Below are 18,230 nucleotides of genomic sequence, written 5' to 3' on the forward strand. Positions count from 1 at the left end.
ACTTGTTTTCTTCTTTATTTAAAGTTTTGATGGACAATCATTCATTTAAAATACAGTGCAAAAACATAGCCATCATTGCCAACGTGGCGCGTTTCGTCTCCATGAGACTTCTTCAAGGCTTTCTGTAAATAAACAACCAACTCTAGAGTAGCACAGCGTCGAACTTCAATGGTAAGATGAGATATTCATTAAAAAACGAAATCGTTTTATTTTTTGGAAAGTCAAAGTATTTTTCTGTTTATTAGACGTGTTGTAAATGTCGTCAAAAATCTCCCACGGTAGTACAATTTCCCCTGGTTTCTGTTTGTGCAGCGTTCAGAGTGGCGTCCGAGATCGTAAAAACAATGTACAGGGTTGTACGTTGCTTTCCTAAAAAATAAAACAATTTCGTTTTTTTCATGAATATCTCATCTTACCATTGAAGTTCTTGACGCTGTGCTACACTGGAGTTGGTTGTTTATTTACAGAAAGCCTTGAAGAAGCCTCATGGAGACGAAACGCGTCGCGTCTGCAATGATGGCTATGTTTTTGCACTGTATTTTAAATGAATGATTGTCCATCAAAACATTAAATAAAGAGGAAAACAAGTTTTTTCACAAAAACTTTGGCACTCTGTATATTTTCTTTGGAGGATTGTCTATTGGTTCTTGAATAATTTTGGGTTTTGGGATTATTAATCCTGTGATACGCATTATATATTACTTGGGTATGTGCTGAGCATATCTGAATCTTGTGTTTTTGGCTATCCAAAAGTTGAGGGAACTAGTGAGGTCAGGTTCCCAGCTCTTGCACTACCATAATTGTTCAATCCTACATCAATATACTTGTACCAGTGCATGATTTTAGTGCCCTGACCTTTTTTCTGGTGTGTTGTAAGTAACTAGCTTAGTCTGAATCGGGGCTTTCTCAGGTTCCCTGGTCTGAAGTGCTACAATAACAGAGGGTGAATACTGCACTGATTCTTGTATTCAGCGTTTACATAGCCTAACCCTGCCATGGTTCCCTACCTAGCCTTTGTGCACCTTAATGCTACGCCATATACCCCAGAACTGCAGAAGAGAGAAAGGTGGGCGGGTGAGAGCCAGTTTATGACAACCTGGTAAAGATGGTCAAAATGTATGTTGGCTGGGTTATTGATTTGTAATGTGGCAGGTTGGAGAGAACACTTTTAGATGTTGGGGCACAGAGTCGCTGGATACCACATGTGGTGCTGGGATCCAAATGAGAACAATCTCCATGTTTCATTTTCTTCAAGAAGTACTAAGCGTAAACTGATTGACCTCCAGATACTTATTACTTACTGTTCAAAGGGTCTAGCAGCACCCAGTCATGGAAGGCAAAGAACGATATTAAAATGCGCAGTTGTAAATCAAAAGCTGGTTTGTTTTATTTAAAAGACCGTTCTGCTTTGGCAAATACCTGCTTTCTACAATGATTTGGGCAGAATGTATATTGGCATGCGTTAATAAACAGGTGTTAGTGTTTTAGGTTAGATTGCCTCCCGATATATTAGTAATAAATTAAGGGCCTTATTACGAAGTCGGGCAGACGGGCATCCAACAGTTTGTCTTTGGCGTTCCACCCGGCATCTGAGGCATCAGTCCGACTTCCGTATTATGATTCAGACAGTCTGACCAATGCCTGCGGGGTAATCTGCTACACCTTTGAAAGGCTGGAGGAGTCCGTTGGGGTAGGGGGCGGATCGGAATCCCTAAAATGGAGGCAGTGTGTGCTCAGGCTTACGATCCACGTTTCCAACAGCCTTTTCAAGTCTATTCTTTCGCCATAAAAAGGCTGGTGGAAAGAGTCTTTGGGGGCCCTAGCAGGGCTCCTGTCATCTGTGGGCCATGGGGGGGGCACAAAACATCCATGCATTGTGGATGCGGTGCCTGCCACGCAGTGCATGGATGTTTAAAAAGTGTATTTTTCCTACTGCAGCTTGTTCTGCGGTCCGCAACACAAGCCGCAATAGGAAACATATGTTTTCCAATTGGCATAAAGGCGGTCACATTGTAATTTTGGAAGCTGGACCGCTGACTCCTTTTCGGGCGATCCGGTTTCCTACACTATGCCAGTTGGATGATCGTCCGACGGGCATTGTAATAAGGCCCCTAGTGTCTAAGTCCTATGTGCATCTCACTTTCTCACTGCTTACGTTGGCACTCACAAGATAACACCCGTCTGTAGGTGGTAATCCATTCCAACCCTTTCTAAATAGCTATGTCTGAACTGTTATTTTCTGTTTCAGCATTGCCCTCTCTCGGTCCAGTCTGAATAAAGATTTCCGGGACCATGCAGAACAGCAGCATATAGCAGCACAGCAGAAAGCTGCTCTGCAGGTAAGTCATTGCGTCTAAAAATAAAATAAAAAAATCAGTACTAAATTTGTGAAACAAATATTGTGCCTACCACATTTAGATTTGTTTTTTGCCTTCTGATAATAATTCGAATACTGCAATTGTTCATTTTAAATTTGTATTTTTCTAGTTCTTCTATCATACCCATAAATAGTTGGATCATGATCACAATGGAATTGCTGTGCATAAAACCTAGTAGGCTCTGTAGCTCCAGGTAGTCACCACCTGGCCGTTTTGTATAATATTAAGAACATCTTCTAATCGAGCCTCAAATCAGGATTTATCATCCTCAAAGCTGCTACACTCTAATTTTTATTCGGTGAATAACAGCAGTAGGAATATTGCTGTTGAGCATATTAGATTAAAAAAATATTTCTGTGGTAGTGCGCAAGTCATAGGTGTTGACATGCTATGTATGGTCCGATCAGACAGCGTACCTCATAATAGTCGCAGTCCTAGTCCAGTTCATTGATTTTTTTTGTTTTATTATTTATTTATTTATTTGAGCATTCAGCTCATTTTAGTAATGTAGAATAATCCCAAACTTGTGTCTATTGCTTGTACTTTGGAAGTTTTCATGTTCTAAGGTCCAGACTGAATTTAGCAAAACATCACGATGGCCTTTGGCTCTCTGTTTCCCTGGTAACCTCACCACAAATCATCAGGAAATTGGTGTGAAAAATGTCCAAATGTGCAAGGCATCTGTAACATGGCAGTTTCCATTATTTATGCCTACCTGGTTAAGAAAAAGTATGAAAGCAGTTCCGTTGCTGCTTTATTGATTCCAAGTTCTGGCTTGAGTCTTAGTTTTTCTTAAGTACCGTAGAGCATACCACTCAATTGTCCCCCTTGTCCTATGTTATCCGTACAAGATTTTTCAACGTAAGGGCTTTGTGTTATCCTCCTTCAGACTTAAGGTGCTCCACCATCTTCCAGTATTTAGAGGACCTTGGTTACATGGCTCTTCCTATACAAATGTGGTTTCAAATTGGAAAGAACAGCCACCAGAGTTCTAAATTAAGTCTTGTAGAGGGCAAGTTATTCAAGTTCACCATTGTCTAACTAATATGGAATTTTAACTGGAAATTGTTTGCTGAAAGGTGGTATATTGCCTTAATTTAGGATGAGCCCTTAGTCCTGTCTGTAAAATTCATCTAGAAGGTGTGAGTAGCCTGATGTAAGGGAATCCTATATCTTATGATATATGGTCACACCAAAGATCTGTAAAATTAAGGTTTTGTGCCCTCCGTTATCCTATATCGGAGCTTGTGTCAATCTAAAACCGGAAGCCACTCTCTCGATTAATATGTAACGACCCGCCGTTTAACATGGTCTTTAATGAAGAGGATTATCTGGAAGTAGATTGCACCTTTTTAATGTGAAAAAACAAGATGGCACTCGCTTTCAGCATCCCTGCTGGTTGGCACCAGAATTATGGGACCAGGCGATCAAGTGTAACATGTTTCTACTGGTCCTCCCCACTGCAGGAGTCAAACACCAGGGCGGACAGTCTGATCATGTTTCTGCATTCTACCTCATTAGTTGGAGCGTCACTTGAGATTCTTTATCTTGTGGTCGGGGCATATTATATTTAATACATATGCATATTTACAGTTTAACATGCCAGTGAAAATAAATGTGGCCCAATGAAACACGTTGTTTGAAACAAGTGTAATAATAAAACTACCTAAACACATTTATGCTTACAGGGGAAAGGTCATTTTCCATAATATTATCTTAGTGCAGAAGAACTTCAGAAATCCATATTACAGTCATGTTACAGTGGAAAACTTATACCAGGCTCACAAGAGCTATGAAATGAAGTCTTATCTTTCTGCTTGAACTAAACCCATTGTACGCTGGTTAAGTTTAAATAACTTTTGTGAAAAAAAGATTGTGGTATATATGATACATACAGCTACACCAAGAGGTTTATATAGTCTGTTTGTTGCCATTTTATAGAGAGAGTGGGGCCTGATGGCACACTCAAATTGCTGCCTTTCATGAGTCATGATACCGGTATTCAGGAGTGCCTTTAAATCTCATACTATATCGCATTACTTATTTTCTTTTCCATTCTCTCTTGCTCTTTTTCCATTTTCATCCGAGCTTTATCTTTCTGGCTGTTGTTTTTTTCTTGCATCTTTACCTTTTTCTCTTTAACTTACCCCGCACTTTGTCTCTTTTTAATCGCAAGAAGTTCTCAGAGGCCTGCAGAGTGCCTCTAAAATTCTTGCCTAAGGGTTTTTTAGGTTATGTCCTAGAGATCGCTCTAGCTGTCTCACCAGCCTCTTAGAATCAAATACATTCCTAAATATAAATATGTGCATGGAAGGGCTTAGGGTCTATGGGAGCTTGACATCCAGCTCTTCTACTGGATAAGTGAAGGGATTCCGTTTCTTCTAAAAATGATTATGGGTATGCCCTAAAGATATATCCTTTTATGCAAAGGGTTACCCATGCCATGATTAACAAATAACATAACAAGCTCCCAACTAGTGATTTAGCCCATTTGGGTGATATTTACCTACCTGATTGAGGGGAAGGCACATAGGATGAAGCTGAGCAGTCTTTCCTTAATATAAAGCGATATCTCTGAAGTGGTCGGTGAGTGCATAATAAGGGATACCCGTATTGAACAGAGCAAACTTAATGTCAGTTTATATGATGGCGCTGACTTGTTTGAGCTGTGATACTGCACTCGCGGCCATGTCAGTGGAGTACGGGACTTGATTCACCTTGCCATGATGAGGATTAAGATGCTAGTTAAACTAACATCCTTAGCCAGACTCTCTGGGCTTGTGTCTCATTTGTTCCCCTAGCGCCAGCAGACTTAGCGCGGGTATCCTTCTTATCACTATTACTTGCCTCCCACGCTTGGCTGCTTGTAAGCAGCAGTCAGTAAGGATCTCTAGTCCCCAACCACCCACATATATTTTACCACAGCTCTGTGACCAGCCTCTGCCATTATGAGGATACCACTTTTTATAAGCCCCAAGTAGGTAGGGTCCTTGAGAAGCCCAGGTAGGGCTATCGTTTTAATAAACCAGTTCTAAAAAATAGTTACCAACCAGCATGCATGTCCCTCTGACTGTAGTTCTGTGGTACTGCTCAGCTGTACACTTAAATCAGACTCCTCTAAACCTCTCTTTGTGACTGCCCTCAGCTGGACCCTGACTCTTGTATTGATTATTTGGGGATCTGCGGAAAATACGGTACTCTGACTTTCTGTAGTTTGTTTGTAAAAATGTTTTTTTAAGTTTCAGACAAACTCCTATTTGATGGCGTCCATTTGTATAAGTCGAAAGTGAGTACTAGTAAAAGTGTAATTTCTGATTTGTATTCTTGGTAGTTGATTATTCGGTTTGGCAATGAATTGCCCCTTTAACAAGAATACTCTACTGTTTCACTTGATTTGAGAAACCTATGTAAGTATTTATGTTGCATCCTTGGAACTATCCATTTGGGGAATGAATAAAATGGCTATTGCAATTCATACTCTTATGTTATTGTACTATCTCTGCCTTTATGTTTTCTCTCTCACACTAAATTACTCTCTTTTGTTCTCCAAGAGGCTAAACACTAACAGCCTGTACAAAAAAAGGTTGTCCGTATCCATACAGTCCTGAAAAAAGTGGATTTGTTTTGTTTACATTTATTTGATATTTCTTTTAAATTAGTAAAGGAAACGGGTAAACCATGTGCTTGAGTGGGATCCTCTTGTTCCAGTAGTCTTTGTGAGAGTTCCTCTTCCTGAAATGTATTTACTCATTTATTTAAGGAGTTTTATATAGCGCAAAAGTGACCCTTCTGAGTATCCGACCACTGTACAAATACACAACAGGTACTCCAAAACGCTGGATCAGAGACACCAAAAACCTAGACATCAACAAACTTGAGATCTGCTTCAAAACCGACCTACCCTCGCCCACATCACCTCTGTCCGTGACCTCAATGATCACTACTCTGCTACAATGTCAAGCATCTTGGATGACCTAGCCCCTCTTAAACTAAAAAGAACTCCAGTCAGAGATAGAAACCCATGGTTCACTAGTTCCCTAAACGACGAGAGAAGATCCCTCCGGCAATATAAAAGAGTCTGGAGATAGTACCCCTCGGCAGATCACCTAAAACTTCTTCGCCAGGCCAGAATTACCTACAACAAGAACATCGTTAACTCAAAAAAAGAATTCTTCAAAGCGGAACTAGGAAATGCCCAGAACAGACCTCGCAAACTCTTTGAGATTGTCAAACTCCAATCGAACAAACTGTCCAAAACAGCGAAAGAAAACTCCAAGTCTCTCCTCTCCGCTGAGGATTTCTCCTCATTTTTCGCAAACAAAATCAAAACCTTAGATACTGAACTCAAGGCCGCCTCCTTCCCCCCCCTCCGAACTTTGACCCTCCGCCTACTCCCCCTTTGCCGCCATGGTCCTTAACGAAGAAATTAGCACACTGGTCTGAATTTGCACCCTATGATGAAGTCGCTGACGCGAAAATCCTTTACTTCCTGAACCCCAACAACCACTTCAATGACCCGCTCCCTTCAAATTGTCTTGCGACCGTTGCCAAATCTATCATTCCTAGCTGGACTGCAATAATTAACGCCTCCCTGCGACAGGGATCAATTCCGACCTCGCTGAAAGCAGGCCAAGTCCTACCCATTCTGAAAAAGCTGTTGCTGGACCCAGCCTCCCCAGACAACTTTAGACCAATTTCCAACAGTACGCTCCTGGCTAAAGTGCTGGAAAAGTGTGTACAAAAACAGTCACCACATCAACAACTTCCATCTACTCGATGACTGCCAATCAGGCTTCCGACTGGGGCACAGCACTGAAACCACCATGCTCCACATCGTTGATGACGCTCTTCAAGCCGTTGACCAAGACAAAACCTGTCTCCTGATCCTCCTTGATCTATCATCGGCCTTCGACACAGTCAACCATGAGATGCTACTCGGACGCCTCAAATTTAGGATACGATTAGATGGCACAGTCCTCGACTGGTTTAGTTCCTACCTCCAAAACGGATCTCAGAGATTCCTAATCGATGGCGAACTGTCCGCTCCCGCTGTGGTCACGATGGGAGTCCCTCGGGGATCAACATTGTCCCCCACCCTTTTCAGTCCTGCGCACTGCAAATATCTCCTTCCATATGTACGCTGATGGCACTCAGATCTACATAAAAATCTCATCTCTTGCAGAGATCCTCACCCTGAATGAGGCCCTGAAGCTGACCGTCAGATGGCTCTCCTCCAATCAACTCAAACTCAATGCTAAGAAAACTGAGTTCTTCTAATCTCCCCGCCCAAGAGCAACCCTGAGATCCAGACATGGATTAAAGCTATCACCGCCTTAAACTGTTCCCCGACCATTGTGAATTCGGCCAAATCTCTGGGAATTACCTTGGATTATAACCTAAATATGCGAGACCACATCAACGCAATGGCGAAATCGACCAGATTCCACCTGAGCTACGTATGGAAATTGAAACCCTTTCTAGACGCTCCTGACCTAAAACTCGCAGTCCAATCATTAGTTATCTCTCGACTGGAATATGGTTGCTCCACCCACTCTGGCTTACCCAAGATCTCGCTAGCAGCCTTAAAAGCCTGCCTCAACGCAGCCGCCAGACTACTTACAGGCTCAAAAGAATTCGATCACATCACTCGAAAGCGTTAAACTGGCTTCTTCGAGGCTAGGATTCACCTCAAGCTGGCATGCATCACGCACAAGGCGCTACACTTTAACTCCCCTGCGTATCTTGCACAGAAGCTTGTGTTATCCGGAGAAAACAGAAACTCACGATCGGCCAAGGCCCTCCTACTTAGGAGAACAAAAACCTACAATCGGGCTTTCGCTGGGATTGCACCAAGAATATGGAACTCCCTCCCTCCCGACATCAAAAAAATCCCCTCCTTAGCACGCTTCAAAAAAGAGGCCAAGTCCTTCCTCATGGGTAAATTCCTTGGCTAAACTCGTTCCCACAGCCACCTGAGAGACTATTGCCTTATCCTCCGACCTTGTACATTACTCTTGTGATTAGTGTAATATTTTTGTCCTGCTGTATAGCTTATCCTATCCCTCAATGTACAGTACTTGTATGATATCCCGCCTACCTACGACCCCTTGACTCTGTGTGCTCTCCAATGTACTAATCTCCTGTGTTTGTACCTGTCTTGACCTTGTATTACTTCTATGAATCTGTAAAGCACTCTGATACCCTCACGGGTCTTGTTTGCACTCTATAAAACCTTAAAATAAATAAATAAATAAACACAGGAGGAAAAAACAGGCGATAAACAGATAAAAATACAGTTAGCAGTATGTTGTGCAAATAGGCTGTAACAGCAACCACAAAAAAGAACAGGTAAGAAACAAAATATATGCAATGAAGACAAACCACTTTGAATACTCTGGATACAGAAATGTATATAGGAAAAATAGTCTTGACTTGGTGAACTCAGGACAAATGCTGAAGGCCTCTATTCAGCAATAGCCTTTTTAATTCCGTTTTCAAGGGAGTAGTTGAAGGATTAGATCTAGTTTCAGGAGGAATTGTGTTCCACTTTCCAGAGACGGAGCGATTCTACGTTTTTTCCTTTTTGTTGAACCTTTGTGGCTTCAACAATAGAGAGTTAGAGCTGCCGCCGGGTAGACAGGAGTGTTAAGCTAAAAAGCCTTATTGGTCATGCAGGCTATCTTAAACTGAAATCTAGCTTCAAAGGGAGCCATTTGAGATATTTCAGATCAGGTGTAATGTAGTTGCGTTTACTGTATCCCATGATGAGCCTAGCGGCTGAGTTCAGAGTGGCCCTTTCAGGAGCCAGCCTGGCTTTTGGTAATCCTGTAAGAGTGGCACTCCCATAGTCTAGGCAAGCGATGACTAGGGATTGGACTGCTAACTGAAAGTCCTCTTTTAAGGACAGGTTTAGGCATTAAATAGTAACGAGCATTTACAATACAATGGTCTCGGCATTATTAAAGGTAGAGCTATTGGCATTGCTTATTTTTTTAAAAATCATAAATAAATAGCATTGTCATTTACATTGCCAATAGCTTAATCGTTAAATAAATGGCATTGTCATTTACAATGCCAATAGCTTAATCGCTTGCATATACATGACCCATTGCATTTTCACCCACACAGAGCCACACGCACACACAGTCATTCACATAGAGCCACCCACACGCACACAGAGCCACCCACACACAGAGCCACCCACACACAGAGCCACCCACACACAGAGCCACCCACACATAGAGCCACCCACAAAAAAGCTATCTACACAGGAGGAAAAAGTAAGATGGGCAGAAAGAAAGACAAGAATGGAAGGGGAAAGGAAGAGTGAAAGAAGGAAGGAAACTTCGAAACAAAGAAGGAAGAAATGGTGAAGGGTGGAAGGATGGATGGACTTTAGAATGAACCAATTGGAGTGATGGATGGAGAAATGGAACGATAAGTAGCAGAGTGAATTGAGGATTGGTGGAAGGATAGGTGATGGGCTAGTGACTGGATCAATGGCTAAAAAGATAAATGGATGCATGCATATACCGACGAGTGGATGGACAATGAAGGAAGCATGCAAATGTGGATGAATGAAGGGTGAACGTGAGAACCAATGGATGGATGTGTGGGGAGACGGAGGAAAGGAGAGGGAGACCGACCGAGGGAGACAGAGATACAACTACATTCAAGACACTTTTTCCTACATTAGTGGGCACTAAAGGTACCCTTTCAAGTTTATACTGGGTGCCGCTCTCATATGAAGCCCCTCAGACACAGTGGTGGCTATCACCTATTAGAAATGGTAGGGCGTGCAAACGAGATGTGGGTGCCAGTCCATGCGGGCACATACATCAACAAAATTGCTGACATGCATTACATTGTTGTAATCTTAAAACGGTAATGTGGAGCAATGGACTGACGAGTAAAATATTAACAACACATATAACTGCAGGACGGGTAGGTTACTTTTTTACCCTTGGGTTTGGCACGACTTAGTGTTTGTGGGGGAAGGCGGGGGGTTATTACTTTTTCTTCCTCATATATCATTTTTGCATATTCATACAACCAACTGGCTTTGTGTGCGAATATGCACATGCTGGTTGTGACTTGACAGCTCAGTGGACATTGTTGTAAACTGTTACTAACATTATCTAATAAAAAAAGTTTTGCAAAAAAATGAAAGAAGATCATGGCCACACCAAATCAAAAGTCAGGCAGATCATTCAAACGGAGGACATAACCTGGGACTGTGGGACAAAACAACAAGTAGAGAACATGGCCGCCAACACACTTGGGTCCTTTAATAAGCTGCAACCATTCAACTGCTTCTATCATCTAAAGAAAGTCGATAGAAGAGATGTCATCCTCATAATTAAAAGTCTCTAAGATATCAGAAGAGCAACATGAAATGAAAAAATTACAGAACCATCAGTGAAGGCTGAGATTAAACTGCCCAATTCCTAACATCATTGAAAAGCTGATTTAGACAATAGTTTCCTTAATTGCGGTATTCATGTCCTTGGTTGGTTCAGTGCTTGATTCTTCAAACGTATCAGCGTACCTATAAATAATTCCGAAGGAGCCCCCCCAATACTCCTGCCCACTTTCCAATTAAAATTCCTAATCACCGCAGCCCGCACATGATTCAAGCCATCATTACATAAGCTTATACACAAGGGTAACAAATCAGTTTTACACACCTGAGTTTTGGGGATATACAAATAAAAAATACAAAACAAACATGGCCCACAGCTTGGATGTTGAGTTAGCCGGGCTTCACTCGATTGTGTCTTCAAAAGCTAAAGAGCAGGTAGAGCTGGAACGATCAGTAGTTTGCCAGTCATCCAGAAGCAAGCTGTGCAGTGTAGATCCATACACCTCAGCAGCCAATACTTGCAATCTTTCAACAAGTCCACCATGGAGCGGAGAGTGAGACAGTGACACTGTATGTCCCAGTCACCATCATGTGGAAGATTGTCTCTCATAAATCTGGTGTGCAGCAAGACCCTGAAGATGGCTCAATTTTTGGCAACAGTTAATCCCGACAGAACTAGTTCACCAGAATGTCCGAAGTCTGGAGCTTTTAGAGGTTTCTGACCGATCACACACCGAAGGGTAAAAGTATGATTTCTCAAAGACTGCTACCATTGTCTAGAATCCACCAGCTCAGGACGAAGGCTGAGCTTCTTCAGGTTCTCGTAGCCAACCACAATGACAATGGTGGAGGGAGTGGCAGAAATTATGCCAGCAGACAGGCCCTTCGTGAGGCCCCAAGGACCTTTTTCTGCTATCAGCTATCGGAAAGTGTTTATGATGGAACTCTTACCTTCCACCTGCACCCTTTCCCGGATCACATCCATAGGGTTGGTGATAGTGGATGCTGTGGCTGCAGCTAATGGTCCAGAGACAGCCTGGAGCACTAGATGCGGACAGTCATTCGGAGCGAGCCGAGAGAGCTGTTCTGCATAGAAATGATAGAAGGGCCACCAGACGGCACTGTTTGGAATATATGTGAGCAAAGAGGCCACGTAGCCTCTGTAAAAAACCGTCAGTCAGTCTGCCTTGAAAATTTGCACAATGATTTCCTTAGTCTGTCCCAGAGCTACTGGATTTTTCCCATCGCCAGTGTGCACTCGAAAGCTTCCCAAAGTCTCCGCTTTCCGTTGCATCATGAGGTGCTGAGAGATCACGTCAATGGGGACCGTGATGCTCTGTGCCACAAGGGAGGCAGAACTACCAGCCACTAATGATTTCACCACTTTGCTGTTAGTGTACTCTGATACATATTTGCGAGTGAGCTCATATGTTGTTACATAGTACTGATCCGATATCAGGGTAAATGTGTTGACCAGGAAGCCCCGGTAGAAACCAGACACCTCTTCTGTCCGCAGAATCTTTAGAAAGGCTTCAAATGTACCATTGTAAAGGCTTTTCCCCTTCTGAATCTGCAGACGGGTCCGAATGAGTGTAACTGGATAAACGCTGACCCGAATCATCATAGTCCTGCACACTCCAAAAACATAAAAACCCAGCAATGTGCCTCAACGCCCCCCTCTGTACCAAACAACACCGGGCTCCACTCACCGGATGTCTGGGGACGTCTCCTCCGGTCTGTCTCCTCTGGGGCGGCACCACTCATCCCGGTGTGGGGCTGACTGAGGTCTCCTGCGCAGCCCGGTCCGTCACGCGCCAGGTAAGCTGCAGACTGGGAGCGGGGCTCTTTTTACACAGGAGAGCCCCCGCTGGTGCTGATCTCTGGCCTGGTCCGCTCCTGAGACCGGAGCTGCGCAGCGCTGCCCACGAGCTGGAGAACAGCTTCCTCCTGCCAGGGGGAAGCGGAAATGGAGCCTGCGAGGCTCTTCTTTGTCCCACCGTCAGGCGAGGGCGCCGGCTCCTCTCTCCCGCTCTTCTTGCGCTGCAAGGCGGGTTGGCAGCCGTGTGGGCACGAGAATTGGCACAAGTGCGGCGTGGGCAGCCGCGATGAACGGAAAGCGCTCCCCAGCGCTTTGTGGAAATTTAAAAGCGCTAGTGAAGCCACCAGGAAAGCAAACAAGACGAGAATTGGCACAAGTGCGGCGTGGGCAGCCGCGATGAACGGAAAGCGCTCCCCAGCGCTTTGTGGAAATTAAAAGCGCTTATTCAATAAACTAAATCTAAAACGGCACTTACTTCTGTGGATTTTATTCTTGCTACAGCTCCCAAGCGCTAGTGAAGCCACCAGAAAAGCAACGCAAAATGGCGGCCGCAACTCTGCAAATTTCGGATTCGGGGGCGTTTGGCCGTCCCTAAAAGGGGCGGGGCTTAAAAGTGGAAAGAACCGCACCAACACGCCCACGAATCCGAAAGAGACGGAGCTTCTATGGAGGGACGCCTCTCTCCTCCAATGGCTGGCCTCCGTTTAGGAAGCCAGCCAATGGAGGAGAGACTAGGAGAGAGGCGGGTTTAAGCTGCCACACTAAGACACATTAATTCTCCGGACTTCCGGCTGGCAAGCCAGCCTACGGTCCCTCGACCTAAAAAGCATTTTGGTGTAAAGGTAACATGCAGACAAACCTACATAGTGATTTAGTAGACCCAGGAAGGAAAGAACCAGGATAAGAAAAAAAACTATTAGAAGAGGTAAGAGAGAAGGGGGGATGGAAACGTCTGTCCCACAACACAACGCAAATACGGTTCTTGTGACAGTGATGACCTTGTTGAGTTAGGCAAACTTTAGAAAATAAGTTTCTCTAAGAAATCTATCCAATGGGCTCCAAATACCTCTATATAATCTACTGAAATTTGGAGAAGGGCCTTGTGAATAGTGTGTCCTATGGATAGAAGTTACCCATGCACACAATGTGTGAACTGTAATATGAATAAGCCGATTTCCAGGCCAATACGATCCGTTTAAGTTCAGTGGTTAGCAGAAGGTAACAAAGGGTGTATTCTGTTTGGTTGGGAGTCGTAGGGGTTATGTGGACACTAACGTCCCAGGTACGGCAGTGTGAAACTCTAAAGTGATCTGCTGTTTAAAGACATTAGATAAGCACTCGGCGACTTTAAAAAAGTAGGCTTTATTAAATTGCTGCTGAAGAACATGTGTTCAGATTCCTCAGGCTTCTCCTTTCAATTTCTACATATTTATTTAGAACTTAGATTAGACTTTTTTATACAGAAAGTACAGTTGGATTAATTCACACTTAAGAATATTAGCATTCAATATGTGCATAAAACCAAAATAATTATGTACTTGAGCTGCTCTTAATAGTCTATTTGTTTTCTTGGCATTTACACCAATTATGTTAAAAACATGTTTTTTATTGGCTTGCAGTTAACGCTCAATACATTTTAAATCGTATAATCATGACTTTATTGGTGCCTGGACATATTTAACCTGATGTGTTTCTATTTTTTTCAGCACGCCCATGCACATTCATCAGGCTATTTCATTACACAAGACTCCTCATTTGGAAATCTCATTTTGCCAGTATTACCACGTCTTGACCCAGATTAAATGGATGTAGTTCTCGTGTCCTCCTTTTTTTTTTTTTTTTTTTGACTTGTCAAGGCTGCTGTCATAAACTATAATACGATAACTCTGTAGTGATCAACAAAATGTAACTTTATATGTTTTTTTAACTGTTAAATATTTTTTGTATACTTTTCTTTTACAAAAAAACATAAAGCAAATTTGCTAAAATCTAAGTGTCTCCCTTAATTCTTTGCATCTGGTTCAAACATGCAGTTGAGTGGATACAGATAAATGCAAATAAACCATAAGGTGGATAGTGCAAGCAGAGTAAATGTTAGAAAATTGTACCTTCATTTGTGGTGTCTAAAAAAGGTGTGTCGCACGCTGTCTCAGTAATAGTGAGCAAATAATGACAGTTGTGACATTAACCTTGTTTTAGGATGTATGAACAAATAATATAGGTTTCTTTGTATGCATATTTGTCCTGCCTCACTAGAGCCCCAGCGGTGCAGTGTTCCTGAATGATTTTCAGCCAATGGGTAATGAAGATGTTGCTTTACCATTTACGATAGAGCCTTTCTGTCCAAAGCCAAAGTCTGTTCTACCTCCCCAGTAGGAGGCCACAGTAGTACAAATCACTACCCCGCACAGAACAACAATGAGAGAATTGCCAAAACATTTGTAATTCCAGAAGTCTTATATGCTAGTTTGGCATACTGATTGTACAAATAGAATATTCATAACCTAACCACTGAAACTAATGTTAATAAAGAAAAGAGGGCAATGAAAAGATTAAAGCAACAGCAGAGTAAAGAGCTATGGGATAAAAACAGTGGACACCTCATGGGAGCAGCACCAGACCGGTCATAGTCTGTGTTCTTTTTCTCTTGCCATTTCAACGCTGGACGGTTTATCAGAAAGACCGGTGGTCGGGTTATCTGGTGTTGACCCTCCATTGTTTTTACCATACCGTTCTTTACCTTGCTGTGCTTTAATCTAAATGGGCATCATTTGTTTCACAACATCTATATCGGTGATAAGGCTGCGAATATGATATTTTTCCAACCAGCATGCTTAACTCGTATGTAGGATATTTGAAATCCATTGATGTTGAGTTCTCGGTAGTGATTTGTACGTTTATGAATTATGAAAGTGAAAAACAGACAGAGGTGGAATTCTCCCATTCTCCATTGATTTTGGGGGCCACTTTAGACTAGTAACCTGCCATGCAGTTATCACTTCAGTGGAATGCAAAGCAGAATCACTGTCATTTTCTGTGTACTCCTTCCTGACTAGTTTATGTTCAGTTGCCTGAAAATGCACTGTCCGAAAATTGTAAAAAAATTCAGGTAAATTTTAATACTTTTATCCATTTTAAAAATACCTTTTATAACATTTAAATATATATAGCTTTATTTATATGTACCTGTTTGTGCTATAGCTCTTTTTCTTCCACTCCCCTCCCTACCTAGAATACGTTTCCTACCTTCCCATGAAAAAGAAAAGGGATAAAAAAAGAACCTTTTTTAGGTTTAGGAAAGTAACATTCAGTCCACATTATTTCTTAGTACGGCTGATTATACTTGTGTAACATAATTTGAAATGAGTAATTTATGCTTTACATTGTTGCTTCCTAGAGTCCCAGGTCTGGGTTATTCTCTATTTAGTGCAATTTCTAAGTGGTATTGTTTTCATATTCATTCTGTATTATGGTACTTTATAAAGCTTTTCCATGTCATTTTGTGCTCACAATGGACCGCTGTAGGAAGAAACTTGGAATAGCAGTCGAAAGAGTTCTGTCTGGTGAAACTCCTCAGCAGTTATATGAACCAGAGAAGCCCCTGAAGCCAGGGATTAAAAAGTTCTAAAGCCAGGGACCCTGGATGCCATGACATCTGGCTTCATGATTCTGGAGGTCCTTTGGTTGATCTTCCAGCGGCTGATTGAACATTTATTACATTTTTTTGGGAGCTCCTTATAGACCGCATTACAAGAGCCCGGTCATCACATTACTTTGTCTCTTGTAAGCTTCACTCGGTGATTAGTTTACGTTGAAAGATTGTCCTGTGCTTGAACATTTATAGGTTTAGGTCACTAATTACAGAGTTGAATTGGGGAGCTACCAATAGATCTGTATGCAGTGATTATTTAATTTTGTGAATGGTGGACCATGAGGACCCTAAGAATTTAAGCCATTCAAAAGGAAGAATGTCATGATCTGGTCCTCTCCGTGTGAGTAACTGCTTTTTTGCACCATCCAGTCATTATGAGCATTCATTTAATACAGGTTCATGACAACCTTACGGTTGTTCATAACGAAAACACGATCATGCCATACATTTGTAAAAAACTTCTATACAGATGCTGATTAGAGCCCATATATTGCATGCACATCCCCTTTTTGTTAGGTCGAGTTTACTCGAACCTATTACTGTCAATCCCAAAAATTCCTAACAGGCGGATTTCAAACAGTTCATGAGAAAAGAATCACGTGACGAGCTCCTCATGCACGAGCTTGCCTGAGCCATCCCCCTGCCAGCAGCATTTCTCCTGCACTCGGCCCAACCCCCTCCCTCTCCATATGGTGCGCTCTGCCTCAGGCCAGCATCTCTCCTCTCATAATTATTCATTCACTGCAGGGCCTGCGTCTCGTCACCCTTTCTCCCCCTGCCAGCAGACTTCAAAGGCTCCCCCAGCGTGCGCTCGGCTGGCCTCACACCCCATCACCATATGCTTGTTTTAAACGCGATGAAGTACAACCTTGAAAGTCAGTAATGTAGAACTGCTTTGCCTCTCTGCGCATCTTTTTTATTTTCTTCTCCCGTGCTTCTTGTGTTTTTTAAACGCTTTACTCAGTTGTGGTTAAGAGCTATTTACAAAATTCAAACCCAGTTAATGTTTATCATGGGGCATTCGCCGCCGAGGGGGAAGTCACAGGAGAGTGTGAGAGGAATCCCGCTGCTGCTGACAGCTGCGTACATTTGCATATTAAAAGGTGCAGCTCGGCTCGAGCCCCGGACACAATGCACACGCCCCCTCACAAACCATGCAAGGAATCACCAGCTCTAACCAACACTTCGGCCCCCTCACTACGCACTTTCAGGGTGATTGCTTTCGATTACATGTCTGGCGAAGGCAGAATGGTCTCGATCATACGTTTGTTTCCCTAACGTGGTTCAATGGCGAAGCTTGCTTGTACCTTTGCAATGTCCTAAATACATTTATTAACAAGTTAGACGGCTCACTTAGAAAACTCGGGGCCCACCTCACAGACTCGTATACTCATGAGGTACACTAAACCAGTACCACCAGGCGGAGTGCTAACACTTGTTATGGGCTGAAAGGCCAAAACTAAGACCGGTCCTATATAATAATGCAACCTTTTGTAATACAACCAGTTTCCCTTGTTCACTTAGTTGCAGCACAACATAAGATTGCATCTGTTTGCTGGCCATCGCCCCCATCACGCTCTACATTGCTGCTTACCACATCCCATCCTGTTGCTTGTTTTACTTCTGTTACCCCACCAGAAAAACTAAATGCAAACCGAAGCCAATCCCGCGACCGGGGATGTCACCAGCACGCCACCTTCCCTCCATGCATGTCTCCCTCCCTAACCTCACCCCCCTCCTCCGCACCAAAGTCTTAAATCTCCCATGTGTCCTACTCACTGCTAATCTCCAGTCACAGGTCCTAACTGCCATCCACATGCCTCCCTCGATGGTCTCTCTTCTCACAAACCTCAGTGTTGCATTCTGGGACTTGTAGTGTCACTGTAAGCATTAATAGTGTTTCTCCAGTATTAGGGGTGTCTTTCATAGATTCACATGCCTGAATCATTCCCCGTCGTCGGAGTGGGAGTCCCTCGGTACATAAAAAAGTAATAGTATGCCAAAAATATATAGCAAGTA

At 42.9% G+C, this 18,230-nt stretch overlaps 1 protein-coding gene and 1 pseudogene across 2 annotated transcripts in view; one reads left to right on the top strand and one right to left on the bottom strand.

The window, feature by feature from the left end:
* The window catches only part of INIP (INTS3 and NABP interacting protein), a 79,614-nt gene extending 65,067 nt beyond the window's left edge, over positions 1–14,547 (top strand). Inside the window, exons 3-5 of one of the 2 annotated variants that reach the window (XM_086962051.1) lie at positions 2,249–2,339; positions 5,618–5,664; positions 14,266–14,547. In XM_086962051.1, coding sequence (XP_086818177.1) covers positions 2,249–2,339; positions 5,618–5,664; positions 14,266–14,371 — 244 coding nt within the window. In that variant the 3' untranslated portion in view covers positions 14,372–14,547. The remainder of the gene's footprint in view (positions 1–2,248; positions 2,340–5,617; positions 5,665–14,265) is intronic. The other variant, XM_086962052.1, reaches the window with a different exon arrangement.
* Positions 11,507–12,385, bottom strand: LOC147728192 (solute carrier family 25 member 44 pseudogene; annotated as a pseudogene).
* Positions 14,548–18,230: the final 3,683 nt, after the last annotated feature.

The sequence above is a fragment of the Lissotriton vulgaris genome, chromosome 3_1, assembly GCF_964263255.1.
Source record: "Lissotriton vulgaris chromosome 3_1, aLisVul1.2, whole genome shotgun sequence".
NCBI lineage: Eukaryota > Metazoa > Chordata > Amphibia > Caudata > Salamandridae > Lissotriton > Lissotriton vulgaris.